The following is a 13,749-nucleotide window of genomic DNA, read 5'->3' on the forward strand; positions in this document are numbered from 1 at the left end:
GAATAAAATTTAAATCTAAACGTAAACAAATATATTGTGTTTACATCAGATGGAACTGTTATTGTCGTCAGTTGAGAATCTTGGGAAATTAGCACCATTGGTGTCAAGATCGCGGGATTGTAGCACATACGGAACATGGTCAGATAAAATGCTGTCAACTTCTGATGAAGAAGACGAGTCAGTTTTTGGTCTCTTCTTTCGGAACACAATGACATTGCATGTGAAGAATGAGGTCCTTCACAAAAAACATAAAATGACACATTATAATCATAAGATATTGCTTTTTAAAACAAAACTATGTAAATACAGCGTAACTTTCATAAATATTGTACAGTATGTCCACGGATTGAGTTGTTTTCAGGCTCACAGGCTCCTAAAGTAGTTTTCATTTTTGAGCTGGCTGTTACACAGTTCTTTTTTTATTCGCATTTATCACGAAAATTTGGACTTTAATGATTAAAAAATCATGAAAAATTTGAATAGGCGAATTTTATCTTAAAAATTACATTACCATAGCTACCTACTGCAAATGTGCTTAAGCAATTTATAAAATGTCAGACTACACATTAAAACGGTGTAAGTGTTGATAAACTTCTTATAATGTTAGCTCTACAAGAGAGAACATAGGTCCTTTATTCAATGTTATGGTACCTACTGGCGATCTTTGTTATCGTGAGGTGATCAACAAATTTAACGAAAAATATCCTAAAACAACAATTTCTCATGTGACCATCCGAAAATTAGTGAAAATATTTGAGGAAACTGGTTCCATTCTAAATGTTAAAAAAATAAGAAAACATTTAGACGAAAATGATGCAGCATCCGGTTCAGTTTTTCATTCAGTTGAAGAAAATCTACAAATGTTACTTAGAAATAGTGCTTTACAAACTGAAATTGAGATTATTATTATTTACTAGCTGACCCGGTGAACTTCGTATCACCTACAATCGCTGTTCGTTAGTCTCGTTAAAACTCAAAAACAGCTTCACCGATTTGAATATTTTTTTTGTAACATTTTGATTAGCCATAATCAATCCTAATCAACCTTCCAACTTCAATTCATTGAGATCAATAGTACTTGCTATATCTTATACGGTTTGAATTTCGTTCGGTTATTAAATGAAACTTGTTTACAATTCCAATGAATTTGATGTCTTTTATGTACATGAAATATAAATACAATTGGTACTACTGTGATCTAAACGCATTTCTGATTTTCGGTTGTCAGCTTTGACAGAGTTGACAGGCGAATTTGACGTTTACGTGGTATCATTCTTTCCCAATTAGAAGAAGAGTGGTCGATCCGGAGGGTAACCCAATATTATAACATCGCGAAGAGCTGACTCGACAGACGTTGTTTTGTCCAAATTTCAATACCTAAATTTGTTTGTGATCACTGATCATTTTGTGAATTTGTGAAAAGCTATTGGAAATGTGTAAACAAAGTAAAAATGAGGAATTTTACATGGGAGATGAATTCTATCGGCAGTATTCTACACTGCTGAAATGCTGGAAATGTGTGATGTGCCTGGAATATGATCAAGTTGGAACCATGCGGTTTTGTTCCAGAATTTAAGTCACAATTTAATTAAGTCAGAATTTCATGTCCAAACTAATTATTTATTTTCTTCCATTAAATTTGAAATCACAATGAATCTCAAGCAGTTTTCTTGGGTGATTCAAAATGATTATGAATAAGTATTGCAACTATGTACGAAAATTTATGTGGCAACTGTGTGAATGGGATAGAGTTGACATTTGTATGACATTTCATAAGCGTGCATTTGATTTTTAAAATTTCATTACACATTGATTTGACAACTTTCAAAATTGTGCGACTATGAACTGTCAAAAAAATGTCAACTCTATCCACCCACACAGTTGCCACATAAATTTTTGTACATAGTTGCCAGATTTATCCACAAGTATTTTGAATCACCCAATATTTACATTTCGATTTCGATTGCAAGATCGATGTTCAAGCAAACAATCGGATTGGTTTGATTCCCAATTTGACAATCAGCTGTCACATGACATTTGTGCATGTAGGCAAATGAATTGGAATAGAAATAAAACAACTACTACATTTGTCCGACAGATCGCGTAACAACACAAAGCAAATGTAATTTTATTTTAATTTACTGGATTGCATTTTTCCAGATTTTCCTTCAAATCTTCCAGATTTTTTTTCAGTTGAAAACAAAAAAAGCATCAAGCAAATATGTAGCTCCTTTTGTCAGTTATGATCGAGAGTGCATACAAAAATTATAATTTTTTAAATTTGCCCGAATTTTCCGACTTTCCTTTGTAATTGTCCCGATTTTTTTTCCGAAAACTTATCCAAAACCCTAACAAACAAAACCAAAAAAGAATTACGCATAGCCATCGTTCGAATCCTGAGTTATGGTCTTGAGTTCATACAAAAAAGCACTTTCAGTCTTCCCCGAATTATTTTAATTTAGTTTTTCCAGATTTTTCTCCAAATCTTCCAGATTTTTTTTTCTATTAAAAACTTTCAATTGAGTTATTTCCATCTCGGGGCATATCGAACAAAAAAAAAAGAATTAATCAAATATGTCGTTCCTATCGTCAGTTATAATTTTTGCAGTTTGCCCGAATTTTTCGACTTTCCTTTGTAATTGTCTCGATTTTTTTCTCCTGAAAACTTTTTCACGACTATAACGAACAAAACAAAAAAAAAAGAATTATGCATATCCACCACAAAAAAGCACTTTCAGTTTTTCCCGAATTTTCAATTTTCCGGGTAACTTTTCCAATTTTTCTGTACATAAAAACCTCATACGGATTATTACGAACATAAAAAAAAAAATTAGCCAAATCGTTCCAGCCGTTCCCACAGAAAAAAGCACTTTCAGTTTTTCCCGAATTTTCCAATTTTCCGGGCAACTTTTCCGATTTTTTTTTCTTTTTAAACCACCCCTGAAGTAAAGCGAACAAAATAAAAAAATAAATATTCAAATCGGTCAAGCCGTTTTTGAGTTTTAGCGAGACTAACGAACGGCGATTCATTTATAACGGGTGACTATTAAAATTTTCACTTGGAGTTGGCTTTGAACGAGTTTTTATTTTTGCTGTTACTTTAGACACATGCAAGAACGAACGACAAATGTCAGTCAGTACAATTGAAACGTAACCTATAATGTTAATTATAATGTCAAACTTGTCAGTGTCTAAGGTGCAACGGAAAACAAAGAATGATCCATAGCCAACCCAAAGTGAAAATTTTAATAGTCACTCGTTATATATATAGATTATTATTTAATTGGGTTTGCAAACAATAAGCAGTAACGATTTCATAAAAGTATGCTAATATTTCTAATATCTCTACCGACGGTCGACCGGGGTTACATAGGCGACTAATTGGTCAAAAAGTCTGCACAGCCCTCAAGTCATAACTGAGTCCAGTGTCTATGTTTTACCAATAAAACCAAAGCGGCAATAAAATCAAAAAGTGTTTCCTTGCTAAACAAAGTGTTAAATGTATTATGTTAAGTAAAAGTAAAAATTAAAAAAAAAAATTGTTACACAGTCTAGGACTGGTTTACAAATCTATGAGGGGCATGATGACCAACTCAATAGACCGGGACCAATGGCTTAACATGACTTCCGAATCACGAGACAGAATATAGCCTTTTTTTTAAATTTCGCCCTGGGTAAATAATTAATTAATTCATTAATTAATTAATTAATTAATTAATTAACAAGTCCCTACAGATTAAATCCAATTATTGAAGCTAGTATTAAAAGAAAGAAATAAACCAGAATAAAATTGAAATTATATGTAGGTAATGTTACATTAAAAAAAATGCATACATATATTGTCAATGATTCGATCATCGGAAAGAGCCCGTTTTCCGCCAGAAATAATAAAAACCTGAATTGAGAGGGGCCAAACTATAAACGATAGGAGAGAGTGCGGGGAGGGGCTTTTTGGTCTTTGGTCAGGAGGTCAGATCGGTGCGGGACTATGAAAGGGGCTAAAACTGAAACGGCGAGTGTTTGAACGGCGAGGAAAGGGTGTGGAGACGTCGAGGGTCCGAAGAAGGTGAGGCTAGAACAAGAGTCCAGAAAGTCCAAACCCAGACGCCGAGGAGCGGATTTGCGGATCCCCGACGGAAGGTTCGTGAAGAACCAAACGCCGGAGTGCGGAGTCAAATTCCACGCCCGGATTTCGTCGTCTACCGTGGGCCCGAGGAAGTCCCCGAGGAAAGTCCAGGTCTCCAGAGACGTCGACCGTCCCTTGACGATCAAGGCCAGGGTGAAAATTTTTTAGTTTTCGCGAAGCCAGCACGTCGTTTCAGGCAGAACGTTTTTTTCGTTCGGGTTGAGTTATCGGTCTGCTGGTGACCTCGCCTGCAAACGGCCGGTCAGGCCGATTTTTTTTTTGTGAGAGTTCTTGTTTATTTTATTTCTTTATCTTTTGTGTCCTCATCCGCCGCGCGACTTCCTTTTATAAGTACTAGAGGTCGCCCAGCGGTCGAAATTTGTTCTCTTGTGTCGAAGGACCAAAATTGATAGTCGTATATTGGGTAACACTAACAATTTATTGAATAATGTAAAATACAAGAAAGTGTTTGTATAGAGACGAGTCTTGTCTCGAGTCTTGAGTCGATCTGTCTTCTGAGGGTTGATTTCTGCTTCTGGACGTCCCCACCCCTTCGACAGTTCCAAAAGTGGTTGGATGAAGTTCCAACAAAATTCGACCGTTTTCATTAAATTTTTAAGTTTGAACGTTACTGAGGTTTTTTTTATCAAAGAGTTTACCTCTATACTTAATTATCGCATATAATTTTTTTGAATTTTGTTCTATTACGTCAGCTGCGAGCGTTTACAAGTACATACGTCACTATGCACTAATTTTCAAGTTTTTTGAAAAATACGAACGATAGGAAAAATGAGGTATAGTTTGGCTATGCCATATTTAAAAAACAATAACGCGTTTTTTGACATTTCCCTAGGTTTTTTATTGCTATACTGGCCAGGTTTGCCTAGCTTTTTCAAATTACATATATAAAATTGAAATAAAAAATTAATACAAAAAATGAAAAATGAAATAAATGTTTCGTATTTTTTATAGATATATTTTTTATTGAAATAAAAAAACCGGGCGGTTAAAAAAATAAAATATCCATTGAACTTAAAATTAAATTTCATCGTTTGCTAAATGCCCTTGGCTGTTATATTCGGAAATATAAAATCTCAAACCATTGAATGATCGAACTCCACTTGCTGCGACGTACAATTGAAAACTGGCTGCTTCAATAAAATTGCAATTTTTTCTAATGTTTGTTTTTGAGACTTATTTATTGTCATCGCAAATGCAGCTATAATTGGAAATTGACTTCTTTGAAAATTAAATGGTAAAATAGTACCTGAATATGTTAAATTTATACGTGGAATCAAAATTCTCTTATTGCGTTCGGTTCCAGTTAAAACTTCGCAATCAATAGCATTGCGATGCATAAACTTGATGCGTATTCTTGTTCCAGAGTCTAATACTTCCTTTGTATTTAAGTTTCTGATCAGTAAAACGTGCAATTAACTTTCAATACTAACTTATGTGGTGGCAAACCACTAATAGTCAAAGTATTTTGAATTTCACTCCGAAGAGTTTTTTTTTTATGAATAATCTAAATAAACTCCCTCTTGGAGTGGATTTTACTGCGGGGGGGGGATTAAATCAATTACAAACCATCCACTCCGCATTCGATCCAAATTCACTCCGCATTCGCTCCAAATTCACTCGGCATTTACTCCCCTAATTTTTTCCAGTGTATGAACGTAAACAATGAATGTTTTGCTATTTGTAACACACAGGTGTCCCCGAAAAAGAAGATGAGTCCATAACTCCTTTATTCGAATTTTCTTTGGACCCAAGAAATGGAACTCTAATATCTTTAATAACGTTGGTTCCGATAGACTTTTTGCATTTTTTACTTAAGAATATCATCAACTCTATCATAATCTAGACTTCAACAATAAAATTATTATTTATTAGTAAACGGTTAATCATATAGATTTCTATGTCTAAAAAGAAATCTTATATCTTGGCGAAGAGTAGACAAATTTAATTTTGGATTTCGAATTCGTGTTTATTTAAAAATACTTTATAACGTGCAGGTTAGCACAGGCACTTTTTTTTCATCACCCTGTATAGTGGTCAACAGTGTCGAAGGCTTTTCGCAGGTCTGTATACATATATCGTATCTACTTGACATTTCATATCGAAAGACATATTGCACAAAACAGCACAAATTCGTATCAACAGATCGTCCTGGTAAAAAGCCATGCTGTAAATGAGACATGAACTGTCTAGTGTGGTTTAAAATAATATCGTGGAGCATAGTTTCGAAGACTTTAGAAAAATTACAGAGTACCTAGAGTAACAGGACGATAATTTTCTACTTTTGATTTGTTGCCTTTTTTATGTATGGGACTTATTATGGACTTTTTCCACAAGGCAGGATATGTGCTTGTCTTCCAGTAGATTTATCGTTGACTTTCTGTAGAGCCTTGTGCACAACTTCCTCATCATGATGAGAAGAGTAGGATTCTGCGTTAGCATCTCCAATTCATTAGGTTGAGAAAATAGGAAAATACATAGGATTTTTGGAAAAAATCTGCAAAGTCGTTTAGAATCGACAAAGATCCAGTTAATTCTTCGTTGTCATAGGTCATCGAAACGGGAAAGAAACGTTCATTTTTTAAAAGATGGACATAAGACCAGAATTTCGATGGATCTGTCTGAATGTTTTTCTCAATAGATTTTACGTAATCGGTATGTGCATACTGAATTTCCTGTTTTAGTTCAGATCTTACTGACTTGAAACGGTTGTACGCGACTGTCGTATTACATCTTTTAAACTCTACCCAAAGTTTCCATTTTATTTTCAACTTGTTGAAGTGAAAACTTCTTTAGGCGCGCCACATACATTTTATTCCCGGGCAGTGAATTAGTTTCATGCGACACGGTAAAATTGTTCGCAGCACAAGCGAAAATCGTTCGCAGCTCAATCGTCCGCAGATCAGCGACACGGCAAGCTAAAATCAAGGGAGTCGAGTTTTTTAGCGGAGCGAGCGAAAAACAATCAATTGTGCGTCACTTGTCAATTTTAAATTTTCATAGTAAGTACGTTGTGTTGTGACCTGAGTGACCTCAGTGCAGAGCTGCAGGAGTAACTGTATTTCACGAGTGATAATGAGCCTGACGTAATTTAAAATGCAACCCACACTATATTTCCGAAAAAAGCTGGCTACTGAAATTAAAATGTCCGGCTTTTTTTGAAAATGTATTGTGGGTTGAATTTATTATTCCGTCAGGCTCATTATCATAATACAGGGTATTGGTATTGCTATGAAAACTTGTGTTGTGTTCAATATCATCGTCAAGAAAATAAAACTTAAACATCCAAACCTAACCTCACAAATTTTGCTAGAGCGCTAAAAGCGGACTCTAAAAGCAGTTTCTATTGAAAAATACAGATTTTTGGTGTTTATTTAAAAACAGCATTGGATTTAAATACATAATATTAATTATTTATGCCTTGCTCCTTATTCCTCCAAGTCATCCATAATGATATATTTTTTATAGAATAGGTACATATTACTTAAAATCAGTAACGAGCATCATAGAAGTTTTCACTTCTGTCGTGCGGTCTTAAGCACACACTCTTTTTTTTATTATTGCAGAGTTAAACCAATGAGGATATTTTCTTTTCCTAAAACGGTAAGATTTTCTAACGTACAAGTCGAATATTTCGTTGATCTTTTTATAAAACCAGGAGCAGGCAGCATCAACGTTGTTAAAATTTTCTAAAGGAGGTCGATCAGTGCTTGAGAAAGAATTGTACATTGAAGCAAAATCCGCTGTGCTGTGTATATTAGGTACAAAAATATATTTATATTCTATTGGGCATGTTCGGCACCTTCGACATTTTCTTTTGAAGATGGCTGTGTGGGAATGATCGCAGGTTCCCTGAACCAAAACATATCAATTAGTACACAATAAACCGCAAAGCACTTGTTGAACTCAATCTCGCATATGAATTATTTTTATTTATTGGTGTAGATACCAATTACATACACTGACCGGCACAAAACGCGACTCATTATGATTTTCTTAATAAATAATCTTAAAATTATATTTGCGCTAATTTTTTTTTATAATAGTTAAATTGGGATATTTTCAATGATCGGGAGTACTATGGTCACCATGGCAACCGAATTGTTTTGTTTAAATAAATTATTGAAAAGTGTGCGCTACTTCCATGTTGTTGCCAGTTGTTTTACGTGTTATATGATTTAATTTGACAATACGGGATACTAATTGAAAATACTGTTAAAACTTCCCTGAACGTAATTCGGATTCGTGCCATCTCTGTAATTAGGGGTGAACCCATTCAACTCACTATAACCAAAGTTTCCCCTGAATCCACTACCCCCAATCTCTATAACAAGTTTTCTTTCATTGTCACTAAACCAAAGAACTGAATTATTGCATTCACCAATGGCACAATTAAATCGATTGTTAGCTGCAGCCATTTTTGTTTTTTTTTTATTCACCTGGTACTCACGCCACTCTTGTAGGAGTTTTTTGTCTGCAAATAAAAAGTTATCACTTTTTGATAGGTTTTTTGGCTGAATATGTGCCTGTTCATTTGAGCAAAATACCATTATGCACTTGTATATACTTGTATATACAGGGTGATTCATCTTTTACCGCCGGTGGCAAAATGACCCTTAAGAATTGATTTGATTTGTCGAAAAATTTACTTACATTTTTGTCGGCTTCATTCCAGTTCATGCACCAAAAGAATATTCATTGCAAACGCCATTATAATTTGGGACCGTTTTGACGTAAGTTAATTTTTAACAGCTGGGTATGACCACCCGCTAAAAATTAGCAATTTGAGTTAAATTTTAACAACTTTTGGTTAAAATTTTGGCTTAGAGAATAGCGCAATGGGTTAATATATTTTAACCGTTGTTTTAACGTTTAACTTTTAAGTGTCTTACAGAATAGGCCTGTTGACCTGTTAAATTTTAATAACGGCCTAGTCTGTTATGGGTGTCATATCAATCAAGAACTGAGTACTGTTAAATCCTGATTACAGTATGGTATAACGAAAAAAAGTTAAAGGAAATGTAAACTTTGTGATTTTACACCGTCTGCAAGACGGGGGTAAATGCTTTGTGTAGCAAAAATGAGGAGGGCGTTTGCATTCAATATGCTCTACGTTATTTGTGCTTGTATGAATCATACTACGAATTGATTTTTATTTTTGATGACTTACTTGGTTATCATTTTTTGTCACAACTAGTGCCTGCAATTATTCGTTTTTTCTTCACATTTACAAAAAATATATGTATGTACATACTTCCGATTTTTAAGTTTTTTCTTGCGAGGGGGAGAGGGATGTAAATAAAAAGAAATAATCATTTAAATTTTTTTTATAATACAGTTCATTTATGATCATAATTGCACCCGGTTTTACCGACCATTAAATCAGTTAATTAAGGGATTCTTATCCGTTCAAGTTTTTACAATTAGGTATAGATTATAAATTTGGCGGCCAAATTAAAATTCAACTCCAAAGAAAAAGTCTAGGTCTTAGAAACTTGTGTATTAGGATTTACAATTGTGCAAAATAATACTTCATTCGACTAGGTTACAAAACGCAACTGTAACTATCGAATTTTTGCAAGTATTGCAGAACTGCTAAGTAAAGGAACTCCATTTGTTTCTGAAAATTGATTGATTAAATAAAAAATCTAGATATTTGGGTGGTACTCATTCTGGGTTGTAATTTTTGCAACGACGGTCACATTGTCAATAGAAATTTGTACTTACCGTTGTGTTGACAAATTGCTTACAACTTCTTCTGACTGTTCTTACACCGTTGCAGATATCAAAGTCAACTTCTTTTTGAAATTTCTCGATAATGTATGACAAAGCAGCAAACAAACCGCTGGCAACTATTCCATCACTGTTAAAATATTTTTTGACACTGACAGCACATTAAAAATGGGATACTTACTGACAAGCCAGTAAAATCGGCTTTTCAAAACAGTAATTTTTTTGAATATCGTCTAAAACGTTAAGAACACTTTCGACGTCCTGCGGGACCTTTTTTGTTGATTTCCAACCCGCCAATTGGAAAAAGTAGACTTTCTGTTTGTAACTTATCTGCAAATAGTTGTATTTATATTTGTTTTGTTTATTTACGTTTGCCCGTCTCACGTTAATTGTTGGTTGTGTATATTTTAACGACAATTCTGTTGTAGTACAGTAGTTAGTACTATTGCGGGCAAAAAAAGTGGGACATCAACGTCATTGTCTTGACTTTTAATGTGAAATAACCCTTATCTGATTCTAACCCTACTTTGAATTGATTGACGTTGTCATTAAGTATTGTAGGTTGTAAGGGAATGATTGTAAGTAAGCACGTAGTGAATATTTATTTAATGCAAAGTTCCAATCAAAATCTACCTTTATCAAAAGAAGAGGGCATTTGGAAAAGTAAAATAGGAGTATAAAATAAATTTTTAAACTGTCAGCTGGAATAGTGTCAAAAAAATGACAATAAAGCTTGAACTACATCGAATTTTTCAAAACTGACAGAAATTTGATGTCCCACTTTTTTTGCCCGCAATAGTACATATCTGGTCCACTGCCTTTACGCTAACACCCGAATCGTATTTTCGTTTTAAATAAGTCCACATCTACAATTCCGCCGGTTAGGAAAATAATTAGAATCAAGTTATTCTACGCTTACGTCACATTTTGACTGATTTAAAAACAGGATGATTTGAATTTTTTCCTTGACTTTCGTGTGGTTGCCGAACAACAACATATTTTTTATTTTTGGCGTAACCGGCGACTTGAAAATGAACGTATTTTAGGAAGTGTAACTTTAATCGGAAGAGCGACCAACCTGGTAAACCAGGGGACAGAGCGACAGCTTGGTAAGGAACCCAGGACTGAACTTCATCATCGTGCCAGGATAACCTATCTAAGTAGTTGAGCTGTGCTTTGTACTGTTTCAGAGCTAAATTTTCTTTGATTATTTTTCTGAACACATTTTCCTCTTCCATGAGACATTCTAGAACGACGAGGTGCGCAAGAAGGTATTGCTTCTAAAAGTTAAAGTCTCACACGGCACTAATCTTTTTCATTCTTTACCTCGGTGGTGACCATGTAAGGTCTTTGGTCTCTCAAGTCTTTGGTTAACTTGTAAAAGTCGATACTGTTTTGCTGGGTGGCCATTTGCAACGCCATATCGCACAAAATCAAAGTTCCAGTCCTGTTCACTCCAGAACTGAAACACCGAGTCTTAGTGGCGGAGGACAATCACCACACGAAAGTTACCTGCAGTGTATTACTATGGGGGTGGTACTGTTTTTGCGAACGTTTCTTATTTGTTTGACCAGAGGAACCACTCGATCTGGATACAGAGGAGTTAGCGGATCAGGATCCCACTTCAAGTGGTAATGTTGCACCACTCTCACCTCTTCTCTGTAATTCATTTCGAGCGTTCTTCGGTCGTAGTGTTCAAAGTTTTCTTCACTTTTTAGTGTGATGCCCATTTCGCCGCATTCAAAAATGCAATTGAGTCTTTGCGGCCAGTACTCGGCGCATTTTCTCTTAAAAATAAGTTAATAAGCGAGGTTATACGTTGGACTGTGGGATGAACAGACTTCTTTGTTTTCTACGAAATTCGTGGCCATAACAATCGTCTGAACTTGTTCCTGCCAGATCATCCTCCAGAAATCTCTGACCGTGGAGAATTTGGGTCCTTGGGTGGCGATGTAAGCTTTCGGATGACCCAAACCCTATAAAATTTATTTGTAATTGAAAGCGTTCAAAATCGTTCACGAGTTTTTACGTTTACGTAATTCGCGTTTATGTAATTGTCCGTTCCCATGCCGTCCATTTTTTGAAGGATTACTCTAGAGTGATCATCTTGAAAATGAAATTAAGATTTTGCTTATACCTAGTTATTTGTATATCAAGGCCGCGAAATCTTTTTTTAACGTACCGAGAGAAAAATTGTCGCCAAGGCAGGACAATCTCGATGTTAAAGGATTTTGCGACCAAGGTGTACATTTTTTATGCTACCGAAAATTTGTATCTAATTATAACCAACAAGTAAAATTTACTTCACTGTCAATAAATATATTTCGTTTTCATTCATTTTGTAGATAATCGTAAAAATGTCGGAAGAGAATTGCAGTGATAGCGATGTTTCAGTTTCGTGTACTCCTCCAGAGTTAAAAAGTATTATGAAATTCTGCGGTTTCTAATTTGATACCCGAATAATCTAAAATATTAAAATTATGTTTAGTGTGACGGCCGTCGTTAGGATCAACGGCTTGTCTTACTACGCGAAATATTCGTTTCGCGTACGGTTGCACAAAAAGTTATTCTGTCCCACAGTGAACATTTTCAAAACATGAATTAATTGTAAATTTTGACGTTATCTTTGACAGATGTCAAATTATGTAACATAAACTGAAAAATTTAGAAATTTAGTTAGGCATATACATACCACTTTTCACGTTATGTATCTCAGGAAACGAACACGAAAAAGTTATGGACAGTATCTAAAGAGCGATCAAATTAATTTGTAATCGAGTCATCCATGGATTTGAATCCATATGTCTTTTCGATTGATATGCTCAGATCTAACCTGTGTTTTAAGCTGTGTTTTTTGTTCAAGAAACGACATACGATTTCGGATTCATGGATAACTCGATTACAAATTAATTTGATCGCTCGATACTATAGTCCAATTTTTACCCTTTTGCGATGACGTTATTATCTAGTAACTTTACGTATGTTTGAGCTAGGATCAGAAACAAATTTGAATTGATCATAAATAACGATAAATGTGTCAAATTTGTTGACAATTGCTTCGAAAGGTTATGTTTGTAATCAATGTAATAAGTGAAAGAAATTAAAAATTGTCAAATTGACAGGAGCATAAAATAACCTCAAAATGACCATCAATAAATAAACGTGCCTTTTCTTTTGTTTTTTTCTGTTTCTGTCGTTTCAATAAAGAGAAAGCGAGGAAGGAAATCGTGACGTCACCTCAAAAGGGTAAAAATTGGACTATATCTACACACTGAATTTTTCGAGAATTTTAGCATTGAATTTTCTGTCGAAATCTTTTTTTTCTTCATTCTCTAAGTTAAGGGAAAATGTTTACTGTGAAGCATAATTGCATTTTTAACACTTACATGCCAATATATTGTTGTAACGATTTCTGTGATTATTTTTTTGCAGCGACCCAGTAGTACACGATTTTTTATTTTTGTTTGTTTGTAAATTCTGAAAAAGTGCAAATAAAATTGAACTGAATGGAATATGTGCATGTTACCTTGTGTTGATCTGTTAGTGAATTATGGTAGAATGAGTTATCTTCAAGTGACGCTATAAGATAGTTTTCAAAATCTTTGACTAGAATGGGTACCGAATCGATTTCACGTGGTTTTTCTGATTCTATCAGTACCTCAAGTTCCGTGCCCTTAAACAGAATTCATCCATTATAAAGTAATTGAAAATGTAAAATTGTGTGTACATCTTGACGCAAGTCGTATTTTTTCCGAATAGTTCTGACGTTCTTTTCTTGGTAACTTCGTAAAGTGTCTATCGTTTCCGGTGGGTGAAATTCATGTTTATTTTGACTTCTAGTCCGTTTTATTCCAAAAGGATATTTCCTAAAG

General features: G+C 34.6%; 1 protein-coding gene and 1 long non-coding RNA gene across 2 annotated transcripts; both read right to left on the bottom strand.

Moving 5' to 3' along the window:
* Positions 1-9,629: 9,629 nt before the first annotated feature.
* Positions 9,630-10,847, bottom strand: LOC138123620 (uncharacterized). Its single transcript, XR_011156863.1, has 5 exons — positions 10,797-10,847; positions 10,262-10,743; positions 10,059-10,207; positions 9,872-10,007; positions 9,630-9,764 (listed from the first exon to the last, which is right to left on the bottom strand). It is a non-coding gene; the product is annotated as an uncharacterized lncRNA (long non-coding RNA).
* A 335-nt stretch (positions 10,848-11,182) lies between these two features.
* Positions 11,183-11,954, bottom strand: LOC138125071 (tyrosine-protein phosphatase non-receptor type 5-like). Its single transcript, XM_069040331.1, has 4 exons — positions 11,913-11,954; positions 11,719-11,853; positions 11,390-11,664; positions 11,183-11,339 (listed from the first exon to the last, which is right to left on the bottom strand). Exons 1-4 carry the CDS (start codon positions 11,952-11,954, stop codon positions 11,183-11,185), a joined length of 609 nt encoding a protein of 202 aa, XP_068896432.1.
* Between the last annotated feature and the right edge of the window lie 1,795 nt (positions 11,955-13,749).

Source organism: Tenebrio molitor, chromosome 2 (assembly GCF_963966145.1).
Source record: "Tenebrio molitor chromosome 2, icTenMoli1.1, whole genome shotgun sequence".
Lineage (NCBI taxonomy): Eukaryota > Metazoa > Arthropoda > Insecta > Coleoptera > Tenebrionidae > Tenebrio > Tenebrio molitor.